At 45.8% G+C, this 23923-nt stretch overlaps 1 protein-coding gene across 9 annotated transcripts in view; it reads right to left on the bottom strand.

Annotated features, from left to right (window-relative positions):
• Positions 1–23608, bottom strand: part of LOC132447360 (NACHT, LRR and PYD domains-containing protein 3-like) — a 30203-nt gene extending 6595 nt beyond the window's left edge. Inside the window, exons 1-11 of one of the 9 annotated variants that reach the window (XM_060037993.1) lie at positions 22957–23608; positions 22169–22265; positions 21868–21984; positions 19221–19337; positions 18114–18230; positions 17445–17511; positions 17041–17266; positions 14759–16577; positions 11449–11622; positions 9991–10164; positions 836–1009 (exon numbers count right to left, since the gene is read on the bottom strand). In XM_060037993.1, coding sequence (XP_059893976.1) covers positions 836–1009; positions 9991–10164; positions 11449–11622; positions 14759–16577; positions 17041–17266; positions 17445–17511; positions 18114–18230; positions 19221–19337; positions 21868–21984; positions 22169–22251 — 3068 coding nt within the window. In that variant the 5' untranslated portion in view covers positions 22252–22265; positions 22957–23608. The remainder of the gene's footprint in view (positions 1–835; positions 1010–9990; positions 10165–11448; positions 11623–14758; positions 16578–17040; positions 17267–17444; positions 17512–18113; positions 18231–19220; positions 19338–21867; positions 21985–22168; positions 22266–22956) is intronic. The other 8 variants (XM_060037997.1, XM_060037999.1, XM_060037994.1 and 5 more) reach the window with 8 other exon arrangements.
• Between the last annotated feature and the right edge of the window lie 315 nt (positions 23609–23923).

Raw genomic sequence — 23923 nt, 5'->3', positions numbered from 1 at the left:
TAACATTATTCTATAAACAGACATTTAGATTTATAGTCTGTCGTTATAATTGATTTACCTCAGGTGTACTGTGGAGTGGGTAAGACTGTTTTTAATAGCAGGCTAGCATTGCCCGTTGACTTGCGCTAGCCTAGCACGAGCGAACTCTGCAACTAGAAGGACTGTATGAAATGTGTTGAAAACTGTCTCCAGTGATATAGAATACCAATGCTCACTTGGGAATCAGGCCCTATGTCCAAAATTCCGAACTACCCCTTTAAGTTCTCAATAAGACACTCTGCTTTGATCAGAAGATTAAAATATTGGGTTGAACTTTGTGCAAAGTTACATTGAAATGTCACCGCAGCACTAGCGTTATTCAATTGCCTGTGAAGAAATGCACTATTCTGGATGACCCAGAGAAGAGGTTAAATCCTAATTTGAGTATATTATCCAATCAGCAGCCGGCTATTATTAGTAGCTATTTGATTGAGGAGGAGGAGGAGGAGGATAAAGAGTTGGTTGGTGAGGAAAGAGATATCGAGGCGCTGGCAAAAAGACCCCCTATGCAATCAAAACATAAACAGCTTATTTAAAGTGAGTGAATCTGTTCACATGAATGGAGACAGATGGATTGTACGTGACCAAGGATATTATCCCGTCTAATAAAGGGGTGCGACCACATTTGTTAGGTTGCCACCAAATGAAAAAGTAATTGGCACCAGTAGAAAATGTGTCTTTAGCCCTGAGAGGACATATTCTACTTATTTATTTAGACCCGTTCACTTTCTGGAGGTAAATCTGTTCAAAGTCCTCTGATGTGGAACTTGTAGTGTAACTGTTAAGTAAAACTGACCTGAGAGTTTGCAGTGCACAGTGTGGACTCCCCAGTCCAGCAGAGAGCAGCTTCACTCCTGAATCCTGCAGATCATTGGTACTCAGGTCCAGCTCTCTCAGACTAGAGGAGTTGGAGCTGAGAACTGAGGCCACAGCTTCACAGCATGTCTCTGACAGATGACAGCCATTCAGCCTTTGCACACAATAAACAGAACATGTAAGGAACTGTGAGTTAAAGGTGCCATGGCATGAAAACTTCACTTTATGAGGTTTTCTATCGTCTGGAGGCGCACACAGCTTTTGGCCGTGATAATATGTATTATATGATATTATTTAGATATAGAGCTCCAGGACTGTAACGCAAGTATTTTAAACTTCCTTGTTATTTAGATAACCGTTCTGCTTTTGGTGTTATGGCGCATAACACGTCGGACTCTCGTCTCTGGTATTTCTAGAACGAGACTCGTAGTGGGGGTTATCTCAGCCATGGTTGAGAATGAATTGGGAGAAAGGAACTTTGGCTTTGACTCTCTCAAGAACATGAACCACGACATGGAGGAGAAAGGGATTGTTGGCGGCGGATGTCTCCCCCTTGAGCCCCACTGCCCGCTGCCGAGGGACCACCGCCTCGGCGCTGCAGGAGGCGGAGGTGCCTAAGCGCTGACCGCTGCCGAGGGACCACCACCTCGGCGCTGCAGGAGGCGGAGCTGCCTAAGCGCTGCCCGGCAACCATCCCCTTCTCCTCCTTGTCGCGGTTCAGTCTACTTCACATTGATGTGGATGTAGAAGAACCAGGAACGTCGGAGAACCCAACGAGGTCGTTTGAGATTCATATTATCGGCTCACTCAGCTTTCGGCCGTGATAATATATATTATATGATATAGATATCTATGTATAGGATATTATTTCGATATAGAGCTCCAGGACTCCCATGTGTTCTAGAATATTTACAAAACACGGCTAAAGGCTGTGTGCGCCTCGCCATTGCGATATATCCACTGTAAACAGAGCGCATGGTACCGTGGCTGCAAGCTGCTCAGGGCCACACCCCCACCCTCCTCCTTGACCCGCCTCGCTCCTCCTCATTTGCATTATAGCTACAGACACCAAAACGATAGTTACGTATGTAACTACGGTTCTATGAATTCCGGATGACCGCCAGAGGCGGTGCTTTAGCACTGATGTTCCATCTCGCGCATGCGCAGGTCGAGTAATTATACCAAAAAAGTCACCTGTGACACCTGGGTGACCCGAGAAAGTCTATATATTCCGGAGTCACCCGAGGTTCTGTTCCAACTGGATCTTCTCGCGGAATCTGAGAAGTCTGAGTGACAGAGAACTCTGGCGGTCATCCGGAATTCATAGAACCGTAGTTACATACGTAACTATCGTTCTATTTCATTCCTACTGACCGCCAGAGGCGGTGCTTTAGCACTGGATGACTAATACCAAAAAGGTCACGAAGAGTGCTCACTTCAATCAAGGGCTCGAAGCCGTCGACAAGACAGCCGTCGCCACAGGATGAGGAGCAGCGACATTAACCCTGTAGTATCGGGCAAACGTACATGATGAGGACCATGTAGCCGTGGAGCAAATGTCCTGAAGTGGAACCCCCATCAAGGCAGCCCATGATGTAGCCATACTCCTGGTAGAGTGGCACTTAACGGCAACGGGGCCCAGGGAGCCCCTGTGCCCTATAGGCATTCAAGACCACATCCACAACCCAGTGGGAGAGTCTCTGTTTCGACAGGGGAGCCCCCTTCCTGCAGCCCCCGTAACAGACAAAGAGGTTATCCGTCTTACGCAAGCTGGTTGTCGCTTCAACATATGCCCTAAGCGCCCGCACCGGGCACAACAGGTCTGACACTCTTTCTGCACCCCCTGGAGAGCCTGGGGGATTGAAAGCAGCCAACTCCATTGATTGGTTTACATGATGGGGAGACAATCGTTTGGGTAGGAAGGATGGGTTCGGCCAGAGCACCACTCCTGACCCATCTGCGTGCCAGCGCAAACATGCCTGGCTCACTGACAAGGCATGGAGTTCACGACCCGTTTTGCAGTCGCAATGGCAAGGAGAAATGCCGTCTTCATGGACAGCCGCGTCAGGTCTGCCTGACTTAGTGGCTCAAATGGGGGTAGACATAAGGACCTCAGAGCTACTTGCAGGTCCCATGATGGTGCCCTCAGGGATCGCGGCGGTTGAAGCCTCTGGGCCCCCTTCAGAAACTGCCTGATTAGGTAGTGGGACCCTACCGTCTGGTTATCCACCCTTGCGTGTGTGGCCGAGATCGCGGCCATATAACGCGCAGGGTAGACGCAGCTCTTCTGTTGTCCAACACAGACTGCAGAAAGTGTAGTATCACTACCACTGAGCAAGTCTCCAGGACTTCGCCCCGCGCCACGCACCACTGGGCGCAAGACGTCAGCAGCGGGTCCTGTCTCTCAGGGGCCACACGCACAGCCGCAGGCGGCCCGGATTCGTGTGCCATATGCGTCCGCCTACCTGAGACAGAAGGTCCTGTCTCTCTGGGAGGCACCAAGGCCCTCCGTTGAGGAGTTTCAATAATGGTGAACCATGGCCTTCCTGGCCAATGTGGAGCCACCAGAAGTAGGCTGTAACAGCCACGCTGGAATTGGGGGAAATGCATAAAGCAGGCTGTCTGGCCCAGCATAAGCCAGAGCGTCCTGCCCTAGGGGACTGGTCCTCTCCGTCAAGGAGAACCAAAGGGGACAGTGGGTGGTCTCTTCGGAAGCAAAGAGATCCGCCACTGCCCTGCCATACCTGTCCCAAATCATCCCCACCACCTCCGGATGGAGTCTCCACTCTCCGGGGGGTGGCCCTTGGCGAGAGAGAAGGTCTGCCGCTGTGTTCCGGACACCTGGAACATGGACAGCCCTCAGGCTTAGAAAATGGGGGAACGCCCACGGAAGGAGCCTTTGCGTGACCCGCAGGCTCTGCCTCGATCTGGTGCCCCCCTGATGGTTGACGTGGTAGACTGTGGAGGTGTTGTCTATCCGGACAAGAACATGTCGGTCCCTCAGAACTGGAAGGAAGTGCCTGAGAGCTAAGAACACCGCAAGGAGTTCCAGCACATTTATATGCTCCAGTCTCTGCTGGGCATCCCACTGGCCTCTGACAGTCCTGCACTGCCATACTGCACCCCAGCCGGAAAGGGAGGCGTCCGTCTCCACAACCTCCCGCCGGGAAGCTATCCTCCCTAAGGGCGACCACGCAAACAGGTATGCCCTCTCTTTCCAGAGTCTGAGGGCCCGAAGGCACCGCCCAGACACCCTGACCATCTTGAGTCTCTGCCACTTGGGGTCCAAGCGGAGACCATTCACCCAGATCTGCAGGGTACGCAATTCCAGAAGGCCTAGTGGGACCACCATGGATGCTGAGGTCAGCATACCTATCAGTCGCAGGAAGAGGCTGTATTCCAGCAACCTCCCCCGCCTGAAGCGCTGTAGCAGCTGCAAAATGGTAGCTACGCGCTTTGGAGAGAGGCAGGCTCGCATGGCCACCGAGTCGAGCACCAGCCCCAGATAGCTCACAACCCGACATGGTGTAAGGTTGCACTTGGTAAAGTTGACCATAAGGCCAAGCCGGTCCACATGGCTGAGGAGCATGGCTGTGTCCCTGACCGCCTGCTCCCGAGTTGGGGAAATGACCAACCAGTCGTCCAGGTATGGCAGTATCGCCATACCTGTGGCCTGTAATGGTGACAGGGCTGCTGCTACACACCGTGTAAATATACGCGGGGCCAGAGACAGCCCGAACGGAAGAACCCTGAACTGGTACACCTTGCCCAGAAAAACAAAGCGGAGGAACCGCCTGCGACATTGGGTAATAGAGACGTGAAAGTAAGCGTCTTTCAGGTCTATTGATACGAACCAGTCCCCCTGAGCGATAGCCTGGAGGACGTCCGCAACATGCAGCATGTGGAAGGGAAGAACCTTGAGGGACTGATTCAGCCCTCTCAAGTCCAGAATGGGGCGAAACCCGCCATCCTTCTTCGGTACCAGAAAGTAGGTTGAGTAGAACCCATCGAGCTGTTCTTGTGGTTCTACTACTTCGATAGCACCCTTCCCAAGGAGGGTGGCTACTTCCTGTCTCAGGACCAGGGATCTGTCGGGATTGGTGACCACGGTAACCTTGATCCCGCTGAAAGTTGGGGGCCGGCGTCGGAATTGGAGCATGTCCCCGTTGGATAGTGTGGACACTATCCAAGGGTCTGTGGTCTGCTCTTGCCAGTAGCTCAGGTGCTGCTCAGAAAAGCGCCCGACGACTGGCCCTTGGACTTTAGTACCTACCTGAAGGGGGCGGCGGTTGGGCGCCGAACCTCTTGGCGCCTGAAATGCCACCCGCGGCGCAGAGCTACGGCGCTGGTCAGCCCGTGCTGAGAAGTGCTGGCCCCTCAATTGTCCACCTGAACGTGGTTGAGAGCTATTGGCACGGGGTACCGCAGAGGCCACCGGCCTAGAATGAAGCCGAGGTGCACGCCGTAAGCTAGCAAACTGCTGGCTAGCCTGGCCAACCTGTACACACCTGGAGCGTACACCTGTACGCTCCAGGGCCTGAAGAGCAGCTGGCCCAAACGTCTGGCCTGGGACCACTGGAAGAGAACGGAGGGTCCGTCGACACACCTCCGACAGGGGTGACTGCGCCAGCCAAACCTGGCGGCGCGCCAACGTAACAGTTGACATTAACCTGCCTAGCTCCCTAGTCATGTACGCAAAAGTTTGCAGTGAAGCATCACTGAGGGTCTGTGCTAAAGGATCAGCACCTGACCCCTGTATAGTCTGAGACAGCGCCAGAACGATGTGAGAAAGCAAATTCCCAAGACGTCCCACACGGGCAGCAACTCCTGGTAAGGAGGTCATCTGTAATCCGGCACTGGGGCCGAGGGCAGCGCGCATCGGTTCTCAGAGCCTCGTCCGGGGAGACAACCAGGGACGCTATAGCAGGCTCAATCGGAGCCAACCGGTCCAAGCCATAAGAATCAGCATTGGCCCTAGTTGCCAGACCTCTGCCATCACTAGTGCGCTGGGAGAGAGCCCTTGAATCTGGCCAGCATCTATGAAGCTCTGCGATGTAGGGCTCAGAGGGGGGCAAAGAGAAAACGGAAGGTTGAGCGGCCTGTGGAAAAAAGGCGTTCACAGGTGCAGATGAAACAGGAGCTTCATCCAACCCCAGCCTTGCCAGGGCCATTCGCACGGCTGGTCTAACAGTGTCGCGGCCGGACACTGACCCTCTAGCCGAGCAGCCCCGAGACCCTTGAGAGAACGCCTGAGAGGCAAGGGACGCTTGCTCTTCCTCCTCTGCAAAGAGGCTACAGGACGCAGCTGTAAACAGCATGTCATCCTCTGTATAAGTGGGTTGCGCAGCCGCAGGGGCCGCGGCTGGTACCCCCTGAGCTGGTTGGAGGTTCTGTAGGAGGGCTTTAATCTGACCAAGACCCGAAGGGGGCAACCCTGGTCTGCCCTCCACCTCAGCCAACCTAGCTAGCCTCAGTGCATGAGGCATGAAACTACAGTTCATGCACACTGGTCATGGCCATCCTCCGCCTGCAGGGAGGCCATGAAGGCGACACACTATGGGCGCTTAGCATGTCGGCAAATTAATTGCAAGCAAATTAATCAGTAGGCTAGGCAATCGAGCTTTAGGCGAGAGCACCTGAGCAACGACGCGACACCCCGACAATAACAGTGACAGCAAGCTACAGGCGAGAGCACCCGAGCGACGCGACACCCCGACAATAACAGTGAAGGCAAGCCTTGGAAACCCAAGCAGCCCACTGGAGAGAAAATGAACACAGGCTAGGCAATCGAGTTTCAGGCGAGAGCACCCAAGCAACGACGCAACAGCCCGACAATAACAGTGACGGCGAGCTACAGGCGAGAGCACCAGAGCGACGCGACACTCCGACAATAACAGTGACGGCGAGCCTTGGAAACCCAAGCAGCCCACTGGGGAGAAAATGAACACAGGCTAGGCAATCGAGTTTTAGGCGAGAGCACCCAAGCAACGACGCGACAGCCCGACAATAACAGTGACGGCGAGCTACGGGCGAGAGCACCCGAGCGACGCGACACTCCGACAATAACAGTGACGGCGAGCCTTGGAAACCCAAGCAGCCCACTGGAGAGCAAATTAACACAGGCTAGGCAATCGAGTTATAGGCGAGAGCACCCAAGCAACGACGCGACAGCCCGACAATAACAGTGACGGCGAGCTACAGGCGAGAGCACCAGAGCGACGCGACACTCCGACAATAACAGTGACGGCGAGCCTTGGAAACCCAAGCAGCCCACTGGGGAGAAAATTAACACAGGCTAGGCAATCGAGTTATAGGCGAGAGCACCCAAGCAACGACGCGACAGCCCGACAATAACAGTGACGGCGAGCTACGGGCGAGAGCACCCGAGCGACGCGACACTCCGACAATAACAGTGACGGCGAGCCTTGGAAACCCAAGCAGCCCACTGGAGAGCAAATTAACACAGGCTAGGCAATCGAGCTTTAGGCGAGAGCACCCGAGCAACGACGCGATGCGACACCCCGGCAACAACACAGTGACGGCGAGCCTTGGTAATCCAAGCCGCCCACCGGAGAGCAATCAGCGCAGGCTAGGCAATCAAGCTACAGGCGAGAGCACCCGAGCAATAATGCGCCCGACAATAGAGTGACGGCGCCAGGAAAATACAGTGACGGCTTTTGGAAACCCAAGCCACTCACTGGCGATTAATCAAAGAGCGCAACTGGCTGAATAAACGGCGGCAGCTTGGACCCCAAGCCGCGCACTGGCGCATACAAATGAGCAACCGGGCTTAGGCGAACGCACCCGAGAAACGGTGCAAGACCGAAAGAATAACACAGCGACTGAAAACCAGCCGCCAATTAATGCTCTAAGCAAATTAAAGCAAAGGGTAGAAAGGTGAAATCAGCTGCCGCGCTAGCCGACGGATAGTCGACTACGCGTAGCCTACACACTTTACTCACCCCTGCCGAAATCAAACAAATTGCAAGTCGCAGCCCTTGGTGGACGAAGTCAAATCGAGGCACCAATAAACATCACTTTAACAACTCAGGATGGTACGATAATAGAGAGAGTATCGTCTAATAAATACTTAGGTATCTGGCTTGATGATAAGCTGTCTCTCGGGGTCCATATTGTGAGCCTTTTAAAAAAACTTAGACCTAAATTAGGTTTCTTTTTTCGCATGAAAAAGTGTTTTCCTCATTTAGCAAGGAAAAGGTTAGTGATTTACCATTCAGCCCTGCGCTTCATCACAGGTGCCCCAGCTAGAACTCACCACTGCATTCTGTATGAGGCTGTACAATGGCCCTCCCTCTCCCTTAGAAGGAAACTACATGCACTGATTTTTATTGCAAAAGCACTAATGGGTAAACTACCCCTTTACATTTCAAATTTGCTTTCCTTCCATAACAGTGTTTACAAAACAAGGTCATCAGAATATATGTTATTAACCACACCACTAACAAGAACACAACTGGGTACAACAGCTTTCTCATCATATGCACCAAAGGTCTGGAATGAACTTCAAGCCACTCTAAAGCTGGAATCACTCCCACCACTCAGTACCTTTAAAAACATGTTACAATCAGCTCTAAAAGAACACTGCAACTGTTTTTAACCTGATGCCTTTTATTTATTTTTTATTTGTTTTTTTTTAGCTGTATGTATTAGCTTGTTTTTATATAGCCTGTTATGAAGTGTAATTTTAGCATTATAGTGTCAATTGTGGTGTACTTTGTTTGTGTGTGTGTGTGGCCTTGTGCAAATTCTGCAACTTCTTTTCTGCTGCCTGTCTTGGCCAGGACTCCCTGTGAGAAGAGTTACTGTAACTCAATGGGACCTTCCTGGTGAAATAAAGGTTAAATAAAATAAAATAAAATAAAATAAAACCCTTGGGTTACAAGGCTACTTGCGACAAGCTAATATGGTATCTCTTACAACAAACAATGTTTGTGTGTCCTGCTAGTACGCTACCGCGAGAAAATAGAAGGAACAGAACCTCGGGTGACTCCGGAATATATAGACTTTCTCGGGTCACCCAGGTATCAGGTGACTTTTTTGGTATAATTACTCGACCTGCGCATGCGCGAGATGGAACATCAGTGCTAAAGCACCGCCTCTGGCGGTCAGTAGGAATGAAATAGAACAGCGCATTTGGGTGAAGCTCAATGTGCGACTGGCTCGGAGTGGCTTTAACTCTGCACCACGGCTGAATTTCAGGAACGTCTTTGAATACTGTGTTAGTGGCCCACTAATACTTATATTAAAGCATCCATAAAATAGCATGTCATGGCACCTTTAAGTAACCTGCATCTTTTACTTTTAACATAATGAAGGACGTGTTTTAGGATGTTTAAAACCGAAGTCATTTTACAATGTTAATAAATGTACATGTTAAAAAACTGGATCTTTAAATATTAAGAGTTATATTTCACATATTTCATAAACAAATCATATCATTATTCTTCAAAAAGGTTTTATGAAGTTTTATCAACTACCAGGTTTAGTTCAGTGCTGAATTAAAGAGCGGCTGTATTGCTGTGCCGGTGTGATCGTTCTATTGGGAAGCACGACACACTTAAGTTCCAATGGAGACACTCTGCTTTGATCAGAAAACTAAAACACTGGATTGTGCAAAGTTTCATTGAAATTCCGCCGCAGCACTAAGGCTATTCAAGAGCCTGTGAAGTAATGCACTATTCTGGATGACCCAGAGAAGAAGATAAATCCTAATTGGAATATATTAACCAATCAGCAGCTAGTTATTATTAGTAGGTATTTGATTGAGGAGGATGAGGATGAAGAGTTGGTTGGTGAGGAAAGAGATGTTGAGGCGCTGGCGGCAAAAACAGAAAAAGACCCCCTATGCATTTAAAACATTAACAACTGATTTAAAGTGAGTGAATCTGTTCACATGAATGGATACGGGTTGATGGTACGTGACCAAGGATAATTTCATGGTTAATAAAGGGGTGCAACCAGATTTGTTAAGGTGCCACCAAATGAGAAAGTTAAGTGCACCAGTAGAAAATGGGTCTTGAGCCCTGAGAGGACATATTTGACTTGTTTAGACCTGTTAACTTCCTCTGATGTAGAACTTGTGGTGTAACTGTTTGACCATTGAGTAAAACTGACCTGAGAGTTCCCAGTGTACACTGTAGACTCCCCAGTCCAGCAGAGAGCAGCTTCACTCCTGAATCCCCCAGATCATTGGTACTCAGGTCCAGCTCTCTCAGACTAGAGGAGTTGGAGCTGAGAACTGAGGCCAGAGCTTCACAGCATTTCTCTGGCAGATGACAACCATTCAGCCTGTACACACAATAAACAGAACATGTTAGGAACTGTGATTAATGTTTTAGGATCATTGAAACCAAAGTAATTTAACACAGATGAACGAAAAATATAATTAATGTTAATAAACTAAATATTAAGAGTTCGATTTCCGATAGTTCATAAACAAATTGTATCATTATACTTCCCTTAAAAAAACTATGAAGAGGCTGTTACGAAACCTTAATAAATAATTTTAAAGACCAGTTTGCTGTCTGATTATTACATAAGTTTTATATAAATGATATAACACACACCTTATACCGTCATTAACAAAACAAGAATGTGTTACAACACACACCTCATACAAAATAAACATAACATGGCAGCAACTGTGTTTCATGTTTTATTTGAAACTTGTTATTAGATATGTTTTATTAGTGCAACTAAATGTCAGTACAGTAGATCTTTAAAATATGACTAACTTAGAGGTCAGATAACTATATATTCAAGAAAACTCCTGAAAATGTCCCTAAAAAGACCGAGATCTAAGTTTGATTGATTGATTAATACTTTAATAATTCCAGGGGGAAATTATTTTTGTCACGAACTCCAGAAATACATACACAAATATTAAGAATAAAATAGAATATATAAGATAATAAATATTATTATATATATATAATATAAATATATACATATATATAAAAGATAAAAGATACAAACCTAAGAAAAAAACAGAAAAGCCTGTTATTAAACTTAACTGTGTGATCGTTCTATTGGGAAACACGACCCACTTAAGTTCCCATGAAGACACTCTGCTTTGATCGGAAAACTAAAATAGTGGCATGAACACTGTGCAAAGTTACATTGAAATGTCACCGCAGCTCTAGCGCTATTCAAGTGCCTGTGAAGAAATGCTGGCTATTATTAGTAGCTATTTGATTGAGGAGGAGGAGGATGAAGGGTTGATTGTCGGGGAAAGAGATGTCGAGGCGCTGGCGGTAAAAAAAGAAAAAGACCCCTATGCAATCAAAACTTAAACAGCTTATTTAAAGTGAGTGAATCTGTTCACATGAACGGACAGAGATGGATGGTACGTGACCACGGGCATTTTCACGTCTAATAAAGGGGTGCGACCACATTTGTTAGGTTGCCACAAAATGAAAAAGTTGGCGGCCCCAGAAAATGTGTCTTGAGAGCCCTGAGAAGACAAATTCTGCTTATATATTTAGACCCAACTACTTCTTGGAGGTAAATCTGTTCAAAGTCCTCTGATGTGGAATTTGTGGTGTAAGTGTTTAACCATTGAGTTAAACTGACATGAGAGTTTCCAGTGTACACTGTGGTATCCCCAGTCCAGCAGAGAGCAGCTCCACTCCTGAATCCTGCAGATCATTGGTACTCAGGTCCAGCTCTCTCAGACTAGAGGAGTTGGAGCTGAGAACTGAGGCCAGAGCTTCACAGCATTTCTTTGACAGCTGACAGTCATTCAGCCTGTACACACAATAAACAGAACATGTTAGGAAATGTGATTAAAGTAATTTACATCTTTTACTTGCAACATATTGAAGGACTTATGTTGAAATCTTTGATTAGAGATCTTTTATTAATATAACTAATATATACTATGAGTTAACTACATTAGATCCTTATTTTTATTCAATATTGGAGTTTTTTGTAGTGATTGAGACCTGTTTTGTATATTAATTTGACTTTTTCTTGTAGTATTATGTATTTTATGTATTGTATTATAATTAGTGCTGTCGCGCAATTCTTTTTTTTGTTATTATTATTTTTTTTTCTTTGGCTCAAAACAAAGAAGCAGTAGCCTGACTGCTATGTTCAAGGCAGTATGTTTGTGTTCATCGTTTAATTGCATTATAGGCTTTTTTTTTGTATCATCCTGTTTTGATCAGTATATGCCAATGTTGTTATCAATAAAAAAACATTTGCACAAGGCAAGCCGATGCCCTTCTCTATGATGATAAGAGCATTAAAATGAGAAAAATTAACGGGACAAAGAAATCAAGGGATATTTAGCATAGAAAAAACATTTGCGATTATCGTGATTGCTCTCGATTAATCGTGAGTTAACTATGCCATTAATGCGATTAATCGATTTAAACGCTTGACAGCACCAATTATAATACATGTTATAGTACATCTAAAGACATGTTTTGTATATAAGGGTTACAACCAGTGATGATAAAGGGGGGGGGGGGGGGCTAGCGGGGGCTTAAGCTCCCCCTAAAAAGGCTGACCCCCCTCCAAGCTCCCCCTCTCAAAACCCCCAGTCAATTTGTTGTGACAAATATTAATGGTAAAAATACGTTTTTAATAATAATGTGGCGAGCAGCAGGGGAACAACCAGACGGGAGTCCAAGTAATAAGAGTTTGCAGGTCTTGTGGCCCATACTCCGCACTAGGGCTGGCCCGAATGCCATTTTTCAGGCTTCGAATACTCGTTGGTTTTTCCGAGCGAATATTCGAATACTCGTTCCAGAAAAAAACAACATTAATAATCCCTATATACTCCCTGGAACCGAGTTGACAGTATCTGCATATTTTGTTGACGATTTAATAGCTTTTGACCGTTAATTAGTAGGCCTAAGTAGGTTGAAGTTCCTTCGTTTTTCCCCGTGAAAGCGAACAGCTGTTGCTCCGTTCCAAATCAGCCGTTCTCTGCCATCTCAGCCCTTACGGGAGCTTTTCAATTCATCCTGGAACGTGCATCTTTTCAGGGAATTTGTACAATAAATCCATAACAAATACCGAATATTGATTGTCTTATGTGTCCATATTATATCCATTATATTGACCGGGTATTCCCAAGGCGCTCACGCTCTGCAGCAAGCCAGTCACAGTTGATTGGCGCGGCGCTGTACAGCGAACGTAAACAAACAACTAAGCTAAGGTTTTAAGTATTACTTTTCCTCCAGAGATCCCGCTAATGTTGTGTTATAAAGTAAAGGGAAACAAGATATCTATTCTTCCTCCACCTCTCTCGCTTCTCTGCTTGGTGTCGCTGACGCTTATAGTTTGCCTCCCTCACTCTGGTAACGTCACGTACGTGAAAAAAAAAAAAAACGAAGCTCCGAATACTGATTTAAGTTTAGAATACAAATTTTCCGAACGAGTATTCGAATATTCAAATAATTCGGGCCAGCCCTACTCCACACGACCCTGAGAAAGACTTAATGTAAACACACCAAACACACACCTGAAACACACATCCTGTCGCCCACAACCACGACTGCCTCGGTGCCGCCGACCCTCCCAGGATCCCTAGCGGCACTTGGACGACCACAACCGTGATCGCAACAATAATATAATAATAATATATATATGTAAACATTATTAGATGAAGATATCGCACTGATCTATATGTAACAAAACTGAACTATGAAATCGTATTTTTCATTTGTGTAAGTGATGATGACCGTTGCTGCTTGTTGTGTGATTTGATTGGTTGATTTGTATCATATTGTAGTGTGTAGTATTATTTGTTGCGTCAAAATGTATCAGCCCTTGCTATAAACAATCTAGCCCCCCATAGCTCCCGCAATCATAATTCTTTGGCACCGCTACTGGTTACAACTTATAATTAGTGCTGTCAAGCGATTAAAAGTCTAATCGCGATTAATCGCGTTAATTCCATAGTTAACTCACGATTAATCGTGAGCAATCGCGATTAATCGCAATTCTTTTTTCTATGCTAAATATCCCTTGATTTCTTTGTCCCATTAATTTTTCTCATTTTAATGCTCTTATCAACATGGTGAAGTGCATCGGCTTGCCTTGTGCAAATTCTTTTTTATTGATAAAAACATTGGCAGATACTGATCAAAACAGGACGATCCAAAAAAAAAGCCTATAGTGCAATTAAACGATGAACATACAAAGATACTGCCTTGAACATAACAGTCAGGCTACTCCTTCTTTGTTTTGAGCCAAAGAAAAAAAAAAAAAAGTTTTTTTAAAAGAAAAAAAAAATTAATCGCACGATAAAAAAATTTACGCCGTTAAAATTGGTTTGCGTTAACGCCGTTAATAACGCGTTTAACTGACAGCACTACTTATAAGTAAATGTTTAAATATAATTAAGCGGGGCGATCTCTACAGAGAACAAAGTACTCTCTCCCTTTTTCTCTTCCCTATTTCTCCCTATTCCCGCTCAATCATGACCTCTCACCCTTCCCCCAGATGACCCTGAAGTGTCTTTATCAACACATCATATTTGTTAAACCCAAATCGTCTTTAACCAAACTACTAAACAAGGTAACATTTTTTAAAATAGTGGGTTATCTTTAATTCATAATAAACACTAATATTTATGAATCTATCCTTATCAATAATTACCTATTTATACATATTGCTACATAATTAATTACAGCTGTATTTAATTATTGTTAAACAATAGCAATTCTTTCTTTCATTATTTCGTTATTTCATAATGAATAGAGCTTTTGAGTTTGACTTTTCAACCTGGTTACACAATATAAAGTTGTGTATATTGAGATACATGTTATAAGATAACTTCGAAAGATCTTTTCTATGTTATCATAAAATTGTAGGTAAATCAGGTATATTGTGTTGTGTGTAATGTTATACATGTTATTAATGAACCTACAGAGATGTTTTGGAGGCTTTGACCACTGGTAGCAGCCTCAGAAGACCCTCCTCTGAAGCACAGTATTTCTTCAGGTCAAACACGTCCAGCTCCTCTTCTGATGACAGTAAGATGAAGACCAGAGCTGACCACTGAGCAGGGGAGACATGTGTTTTGAACAGACTTCCTGATGTCAGGGACTGTTGGATCTGCTCCACTAGAGAACGGTCGTTCAGCTCATTCAGACAGTGGAACAGATTGATGCTTTTCTCTGGAGAGAGATCTTCACCTATCTTCTCCTTGATGTAAGACACTGTTTTCTGATTGGTCTGTGAGCCCCTTCCTCTCTGTCTCAGCCAATTGATCAGTGATCTACTATCTTTTTTTCCAAGCAGACCTCGTAGGAGAATCTGATTGGTCTCCATAGAGAGGCCCAGGAGGAATCGGAGGAACAAGTCCATGTGTCCGTTGTCACTCTGTAAGGCCTTGTCCACAGCACTCTTGTAGAGGAGGAGGAGTTTATCTTTACCAGAGGTTGTTGGTTCTTCAGAGAGCAGATTGACCCCAGTGTTGATGAAGGACAGAAGGACATAAAGGGCAGCCAAAAATTCCTGGAAGCTCAGATGGACAAAGCAGAACACCTTGTCCTGGTACAGCCCACATTCCTCTTTAAAGATCTGGGTAAACACTCCTGAGTACACTGAGGCTGCTCTGATATTGATGTCACACTCTGCCAGGTCTGCCTCATAGAAGATCAGGTTGCCTTTCTCCAGCTGGTTAAAAGCCAGTTTTCCCAGAGAAACAATGATCTCCCTTCTCTCTGAACTCCAGTCTGGATCTGTTCCAGCTCTCCCATGGTACTTCCTGTCCCCCTGTATGGACTGAACCCTCAGGAAATGGCTGTACATCTGAGTCACGGTTTTGGGTATCTCTTCTCCTATCTGGGATGTTTTGAAGAGGTCCTCCAGAACTGTAGCAGTGATCCAACAGAAGACTGGGATGTGACACATGATGTGGAGGCTTCGTGATTTTTTGACGTGGGAGATGATAGAGCTGGTCAGCGTCTCCTCTCTGAATCTCTTCCTGAAGTACTCCTCCTTCTGTTGGTCGGTGAACCCTCTCACCTCTGTCACCATGTCAACACACTCAGCAGGGATCTGATTGGCTGCCGCAGGGCGTGTGGTTATCCAGATGCGAGCGGAGGGAAGCAGGTCGCCCCTGATGAGGTTTGTCAGCAGCACGTCCACCGAGGTGGACTTTGTGATATCAGTCCAGATCGGGTTTCTCAGGAAGTCCAGAGGAAGTCGACACTCATCCAGTCCATCTAAGATGAAGACAACTTGGAACCGGTTATATCTGCAGATTCCTGCTTCTTTGGTCTCAATAAAGAAGTGATGAAGAAGTTCCACCAAGCTAAACTCTTTCCCTTTCAGTAAATTCAGCTCTCTGAAAGTGAGGAGAAATGTGAAGTGTATGTCCTGGTTGGTTTTGTCTTCAGCCCAGTCCAGAGTGAACTTGTGTGTTAAGACTGTTTTACCAATGCCGGCCACTCCAGTTGTCATTATTGTCCTGATTGGTTGATCTTGTCCAGGTAAGGGTTTAAAGATGTCCTCACATCTGATTGGTTTTTCCTCAGCTGGTTTCCTGTAAGCTGTTTCAATCAGTCTGACCTCGTGTTCCTGGTTGACCTTTCCACTGCCTCTCTCTATGATGAAGAGATCTGTGTAGAAGTCATTCAGCCCTGTTCGCTGTCCTGCTTTAGCGATTCCCTCAACCACACGCCTGAATTTCTTCTTCAAATAAAACTTGATTTTATGTTGGCACTCGACAGCAGCAGATCCTAAAAGACAAAACAACAGAAGACATCAGTTAGTGGATGTTGACATCAATGGAAACATGTCAATGTTTCCTGTTATGGAATTATCTTACGATCAACTTCATGATATTTAGTGGCTTCATTACTTGTGGTCGGAGAAGCTGGTCGTGATTTGTCTAATAATAGTGAACCAGTAAAAAGTGAGTTTCTATGCTGATGTAAAAATAATTAATCTTCTGTTGATCTGCAGTATAATGTTCTTTAACCTGATGGATTCACAATAACACTACATATCTGGATCCAACCATTTAACCCCCAAGATGAAAGATATCACCACATTAAAGAAAAAAATTGAAATGTAGAAGTCTCACATTATATCAATAAGTCTGAACAAAACAAATAAGAATCTCATACTGCTCTTCAAAATTGAATTGAATGTATTTTAAAGATTAGAGTCTCCTCTGTCTTCAAAATAAGAGTCTCTTACCGGCCCACAGTGTGTCGGCCAGTTCCTGCTGGTTCATCTCCATCAGGCAGAGCTTTGTGATGTCTACCACTCCCTTTATGGCGCGCCTCCTCTGCTCCTCGTTCTTATCATCCACCTCCTCCTCCTCCCTCTGACTCTCTGAGCATTGTGGGTAATCTCGGAAGAGATCCCTCCAGAGCTTCTTCAGCTCCTTGTCTAGAAAAGCATGTGCGTTCTCCTCAGCCCTCTGGAACAGAACAAACATCAAGGAGAACTTTACTCTGAACTAACTGAGGACACCAGAAGCATCTGTTCTGGATTCACGTCCGCTGCTCTAAAGAGGGAAGCCTGGAGAATATTAGCAAAACAAGAGATTCTTTCTAATGAAGAGCAGAAGCAAAATGTCTCGGTGGACATTTACACACCTTGATCAGCTCTGTTGGATGCTGCTGTACCGACTGAGCACTGGAAACCTTTGACCTCTCCTGGGGTCTGTGGAGAACACACACACACACACACACTCAGGAGCCCTGAAACAAAGAGTCACACAATCTCATAGCGTGTGACTCCTTGTATCAGGGATCCCTCTAGAGGTGAGGAGGGTGATGACAGTGTGTGACTCCTTGTGTCAGGGCGCCCTCTAGAGGTGGAGAAGGAGGTGACAGTATGTGATTCCTTGTGTCAGGGCTCCCTCTAGAGGTGGAGACGGGGGTGACAGTGTGTGACCCATTGTGTCAGTGCTCCCTCTAGAGGTGGAGAAGGGGGTGACAGTGTGTGCTACCTGAGACCATAGGTGGAACAGGTACATTGAGTTGAGTGAATTGCGAAGAAATCAGTGTGAAGAAAAGTTAATCAACTGAATCTACATTTGGTTTTTGCTTATTATCACTCACACAGACACACACACACACACACACACACACACACACACACACACACACACACACACACACACACACACACACACACACACACACACACACACACACACACACACACAGAATCAATTGCATTTTTCCTGACTTCAAAACATCAGTATCGTTTTAGTCTGATAATAACAACACAACCTGTTATCGTCTGTTTGAAACTCCTACCTCTCCTCTCTGGAGGGGCGTCCATCTTTAAAGCTAGGAGGTCTACCCATAGACCAGTCACTCTTCATGGAGACACAGCTGGGTCCAGGGGAGTCTGCTCTCTCCTGCTGCTCTGGGCTTCAACACACACACACACACACACACACACACACACACACACACACACACACACACACACACACACACACACACACACACACACACACACACACACACACACACACACACACACACACACACGCCTATTATATTTATCTTCTCCACAGTCTCATAACAACCAACTGGAAAGTGTCCTTCGTCTGTGTAGGAGCCAGATATACTTCTTATCTTCTGTTATACAAACACAGTTTATTTACTGCACATGAGTTCATATCTCTCATAACGCGTCACTCTTTGTTTCAGGGCTCCCTCTAGAGGTGAGGAGGAGGTGACAGTGTGTGACTCCTTGTGTCAGGGCTCCCTCTAGAGGTGAGGAGGAGGTGACAGTGTGTGACTCCTTGTGTCAGGGCTCCCTCTAGAGGTGGAGAAGGAGGTGACAGTGTGTGACTCCTTGTGTCAGGGCTCCCTCTAGAGGTGGAGAGGGAGGTGACAGTGTGTGACTCCTTGTGTCAGTGCTCCCTCTAGAGGTGGAGAAGGAGGTGACAGTGTATGACTCCTTGAGTCAGGGCACCCTCTAGAGGTGGAGAAAGGGGTGACAGTATGTGACTCCTTGTGTCAGGGCGCCCTCTAGAGGTGGAGAAGGAGGTGACAGTGTGTGACTCCTTGTGTCAGGGTGCCCTCTAGAGGTGGAGAAGGGGGTGACAGTGTGTGACTCCTTGTGTCAGGGCTCCCTCTAGAGGTGGAGAAGGGGTTGACAGTGTCTGCTACCTGAGACCATAGATGGAACAGGTACAAGCCAGGCAGTCATTGAGTGAGGTGCGAAGAAGTCAGTGTGAAGAAAAGTTTATCAACTGAATCTACATTTGGTTTTTGCTTATAATCACTCACACAGACACACACACACATACCCAGAATCAATTGCAATTTTCCTGAATTGAAAACGTCAGTATCGTTTTAGTCTGATAATAACAAGACAGCCTGTTTTCATCGTCTGTTTGAAACTCCTACCTCTCCTCTCTGGAGGGGCGTCCATCTTTAAGGTTGGGAGGTCTACCCATAGAACGGTTACTCTTCATGGAGACACAGCTGGGTCCAGGGGAGTCTGCTCTCTCCTGCTGCTCTGGGCTTCAACACACACACACACACACACACACACACACACACACACACACACACACACACACACACACACACACACACACACACACACACACACACACACACACACACACACACACACACACACACACACAATTTCAGTCTAGACAGAGGCTCAAAGTTCCCCAAAGCAGAACCGACCGCTACAGGAACAGTTTTGTTCCTGCAACCATTATCTGTACTAACAAATCGTTGCAGCGCCACTAGTGGTGCATAACTTTGTTGCACTTTCTGATGTATTGAGCACCTCTGTGATTTTTGTCTGTGTCTGTCTTGTCTTCCGTGAACGCCCTTTTCTTGAACTGCAAACCATATTTACCCACGGCTATGAATAAAGCAACCTTGACCTTGACCTATTATATGTATCTTCTCCACAGGGTCTCATAAAAACCAACTGGAAAGTGTCCATCCTCTGTGTAGGAGCCAGATATACTTCTTATCTTCTGTTATACAATACAGTTTATTTACTGCACATGAGTTCATATCTCTCATAGCGTGTGACTCTTTGTTTCAGGGCTCCCTCTAGAGGTGGAGAAGGAGGTGACAGTGTGTGACTCCTTGTGTCAGTGCTCCCTCTAGAGGTGGAGAAGGAGGTGACAGTGTGTGACTCCTTGTGTCAGGGCTCCCTCTAGAGGTGGAGAAAGGGGTGACAGTATGTGACTCCTTGTGTCAGGGCGCCCTCTAGAGGTGGAGAAGGAGGTGACAGTGTGTGCTACCTGAGACCAAAAAACACAAAATGTGTTTTACTCACGCACAACGATTCACACACACAAAATGTGTTTTACTCACGCACAACGATTCACAAACACACTCAGTGTGGTTTGCAAATAAAAAACATCATTCACAAACTAATGCATTTTGCTTCAGAAACAAATACAGTATGTTTTACACATACAAAGAAACATATTTCTTTGCCATTGTAACACGGTAAATAAATGGCAAAAAATAGGCTGAGAACGGATACGCATTTGCGATATGTTCAATAAAACGTAATCACGGACAAAATACGTTCAGACAAACGTAATTGAAAATGCTGAATAGTTCTCTGGGAACGTAATTTTGATGAGATTGGGTTGCACTGTCAGTCGTCAAAAAAAGCGGACGGATGTGGTCTCTATAGCAACGACCTCAGCTACCCAACACTGATCAAAAAAAATGTTGTTTCTCTCAATCAAATCACAAAACAGGACAACTGATGTCCATAGCCTTAACCCATACATGTTGTGTAATTAACAAGGACACGTTGGGGTAGTTGTGTTGAGTAATGTCACAGATTTCGCTGTTAATGTGCAGCTATCGGGTCTTCCGTTAGCCAATGGGATGAATTCTCATAGCTTCATATATTGCCGTGGAGGGATTAGGCCCACATTGTAACCAGTTGAAAACCCCATGCGTCGAAAAAAGAAGCACAAGGGTACCCTTTTGCGTCAGAGGCTGAAGCCAAAGTCACTGACCGTCCGTCAAAAATCGTCACGCTCGGAGTGAGAATGTGTTGCAAATAAAGATTTTGGGTAGAAAAAAAGATCGTCCTGGCGGCCTTAAACTGACTCAAAAGCGCCACCTGCTGTTGTGTAGTGTGAATCACAGGACATTTGTTTGTCACGTGACTTTTGGCACTAATTTTCCGCCTTGCTGATCCACGCGCAAATGCCTTCAGATCCACGTGCAACTTTCAGATTTCCGTACTTGCAGAATTGTTTTGTACTTGAAGGATTTTCTTTTGTACTTGAAAGATTTTAGTTTGTACTTGAAAGATTTTATTTTGTACTTGGAGGATATTTTTTTGTAATTAAAGAAATATGTTTCTTTGTATGTGTAAAACATACTGTATTTGTTTCTGAAGAAAAATGCATTAGTTTGTGATGGTTTGTATTTGCAAACCACGCTGAGTGTGTGTGTGAATCGTTGTGCGTGAGTAAAACACGTTTTGTGTGTGTGTGACTCCTTGTGTCAGGGCTCCCTCTAGAGATTGAGAAGGAGGTGACAGTCAGTATGTGACTCCTTGTGTCAGGGCGCTCTCTAGAGATTGAGAAGGAGGTGACAGTGTGTGACTCTTTGTGTCAGGGCTCCCTCTAGAGGTGGAGAAGGAGGTGACAGTGTGTGACTCCTTGTGTCAGGGCGCCCTCTAGAGATGGAGAAGGAAGTGACAGTGTGTGACTCCTTGTGTCAGGGCTCCCTCTAGAGGTGGAGAGGGAGGTGACAGTGTGTGACTCTGTGCCAGGGCTCCCTCTAGAGGTGGAGAGGGAGGTGACAGTGTGTGCTACCTGAGACCATAGGTGGAACAGGTACAAGCCAGGCAGTCATTGAGCGAAGTGCGAAGAAATCAATCTGAAGAAAAGTTAATCAACTGAATCTACATTTGGTTTTTGCTTATTATCACACACACACACACACACACACACACAATCAATTGCATTTTTCCTGAATTGAAAACGTCAGTATCGTTTTAGTCTGATAATAACGACACAGCCTGTTATCGTTTGTTTGAAACTCCTACCTCTCCTCTCTGGAGGGGCATCCATCTTTAAGGTTAGGAGGTCTACCCATAGAACGGTCACTCTTCATGGAGACACAGCTGGGTCCAGGGGAGTGTGCTCTCTCCTGCTGCTCTGGGCTTCAACACACACGCGCACACACACACACACACACACACACACACACACACACACACACACACACACACACACACACACACACACACACACACACCTGTTACTCAGACTAATGATGGAGTATGATGTATCACTGCTGAGCTCTGAGATGGACAACAGTCACAGACAGAGAGATCCTCTTCTTACCTCTTAGCTTTGCTCTGGCCACCATGTTCCCCGGACAGAGTGGTCTTAGAGGTAGGCCCCCCCTCCTCTCTCTCCTCGTCCATAGTCGACCGGAGACCTGGATACAAACACAGCTCCATAAGGTTCCTACGACCACTCTCTGCTTTATTCTCTGCTTTTATATGAGCTGCGTACTTCCGGTCACAGGGGGCTGTTGTCTCTGTCTCTTTGGACCAGGGGCAGGGTGGTCTTAACTAGACGCAGATTCATAGACCCTCTCGTCCTCAACGAGGGGAGGGATGAGGAGATGCAGCCCAGACGTTTCTAATATACTATTTAATAACATATCATCATTCCAGAGAACAAATACAGAGAACAAGACCTGGTAAGAGATGACGTTTAAACACCTTCACTAACCAAGATGGCCATCTTCCTGTCTCAATAATGTAATCATATACCTCACTACAAATATATCAACTGTACATTCGGTCCTAAGTACCTTTAAAGTCACCCAAGGACACAAGGAGACACACGAAAAAAAATTCACTATTAACGTCAACCTGACGCTTGACTCCAGGCTGGAAGGTTCCGGGTTCGATCCCCAATGCCCACAGTCTAACAGGTAGCATTCTACAGAGCAGGAATCTTAAAAATGATTCAATAGCAAATGTATCAAATAGCAATGCATCCATACATTGACTAAAGTTGTTAACCATGTGGTTTTACAGGAAACTAACCATCAAACTATTGATAAGTTTCAAAGTTATTCATATTTATGATCCATCACGGATCACAGTGGACTACAGTACCTTAGTCGTCTTCCTGCTGTGATGAAGTGAGCCACAACAAACCGTCTGACTCATAACAAGGAAATGATGAACCAACCAGTTGGACCAGTTCCCCTCTCAGTTCATACTCCTCCCAGACTAACATGCTAAGGCGGCTTACCCAAGAATAATAACTTTATTAAAATATGAATGATGGACTTTAGCTCAGAAAAAGTTCATTTAGTCTAACTTGATAAATTAACTTGTATGTTCATGTAAACAGACTATTATTCATTTGTATCTGACATGGTTGTCTATAACTTCAGCTGACACAACACACGTCACAGCAACAGCTGACGCATCTGAAGAAGACTGCAGGAAGTATTCAAAACATGTCAGATACAAACAAATGAATACTAGTCTGAGCTTCTACACATCACAGCTAAAGGCCATTAACTTGTATGTTCATGTAAACAGACTAGAGAAAAACCAAGAGACACTTGATGGCTCAACCAGCATGCAGAGCCACTCAGTCACTGAGTCAGCTGCTTCTCTACAGCAGAACCAGCAGGAACATAGATGGCGTGTTACAAATAAAGAGACTGATATCCTGAAAAGAAGCACATCAAGTAGAAGAGGCGTCCTCGGCTCTGTGTCTGCTGAACACCTCCATGCACAATCCTCCTCCATCCTAAAGGATCACTACCTAGTTTATATTAGAGTGGCGAAGTCACGCCTCTTCCGGTAGAGCCCATGGGACCTTTGAGATCGAAAAATATGGATGGGTTTCAATGGAAAGTATCTATTTTCTGGTCCCAGTCTTTATATGCCCTGAATTACACATAGGTTGTTTGTGGATATAAATGATAATTTTTCATGCAAAGAAAACTAAAAATGTTCGTGAAGAAGCTTGATAATTGTAGGTTTTATGTGAGGCCGCTATGTGAACTACAGCTCTTCGCTGCTCTCGACGCATATGATATACTTCACCACACCCGCACTTGGAACT

This window comes from Gadus macrocephalus, chromosome 19, assembly GCF_031168955.1.
Source record: "Gadus macrocephalus chromosome 19, ASM3116895v1".
Taxonomy (NCBI): Eukaryota; Metazoa; Chordata; class Actinopteri; order Gadiformes; family Gadidae; genus Gadus; species Gadus macrocephalus.
This window is presented reverse-complemented; position numbering and strand designations above follow the sequence as displayed.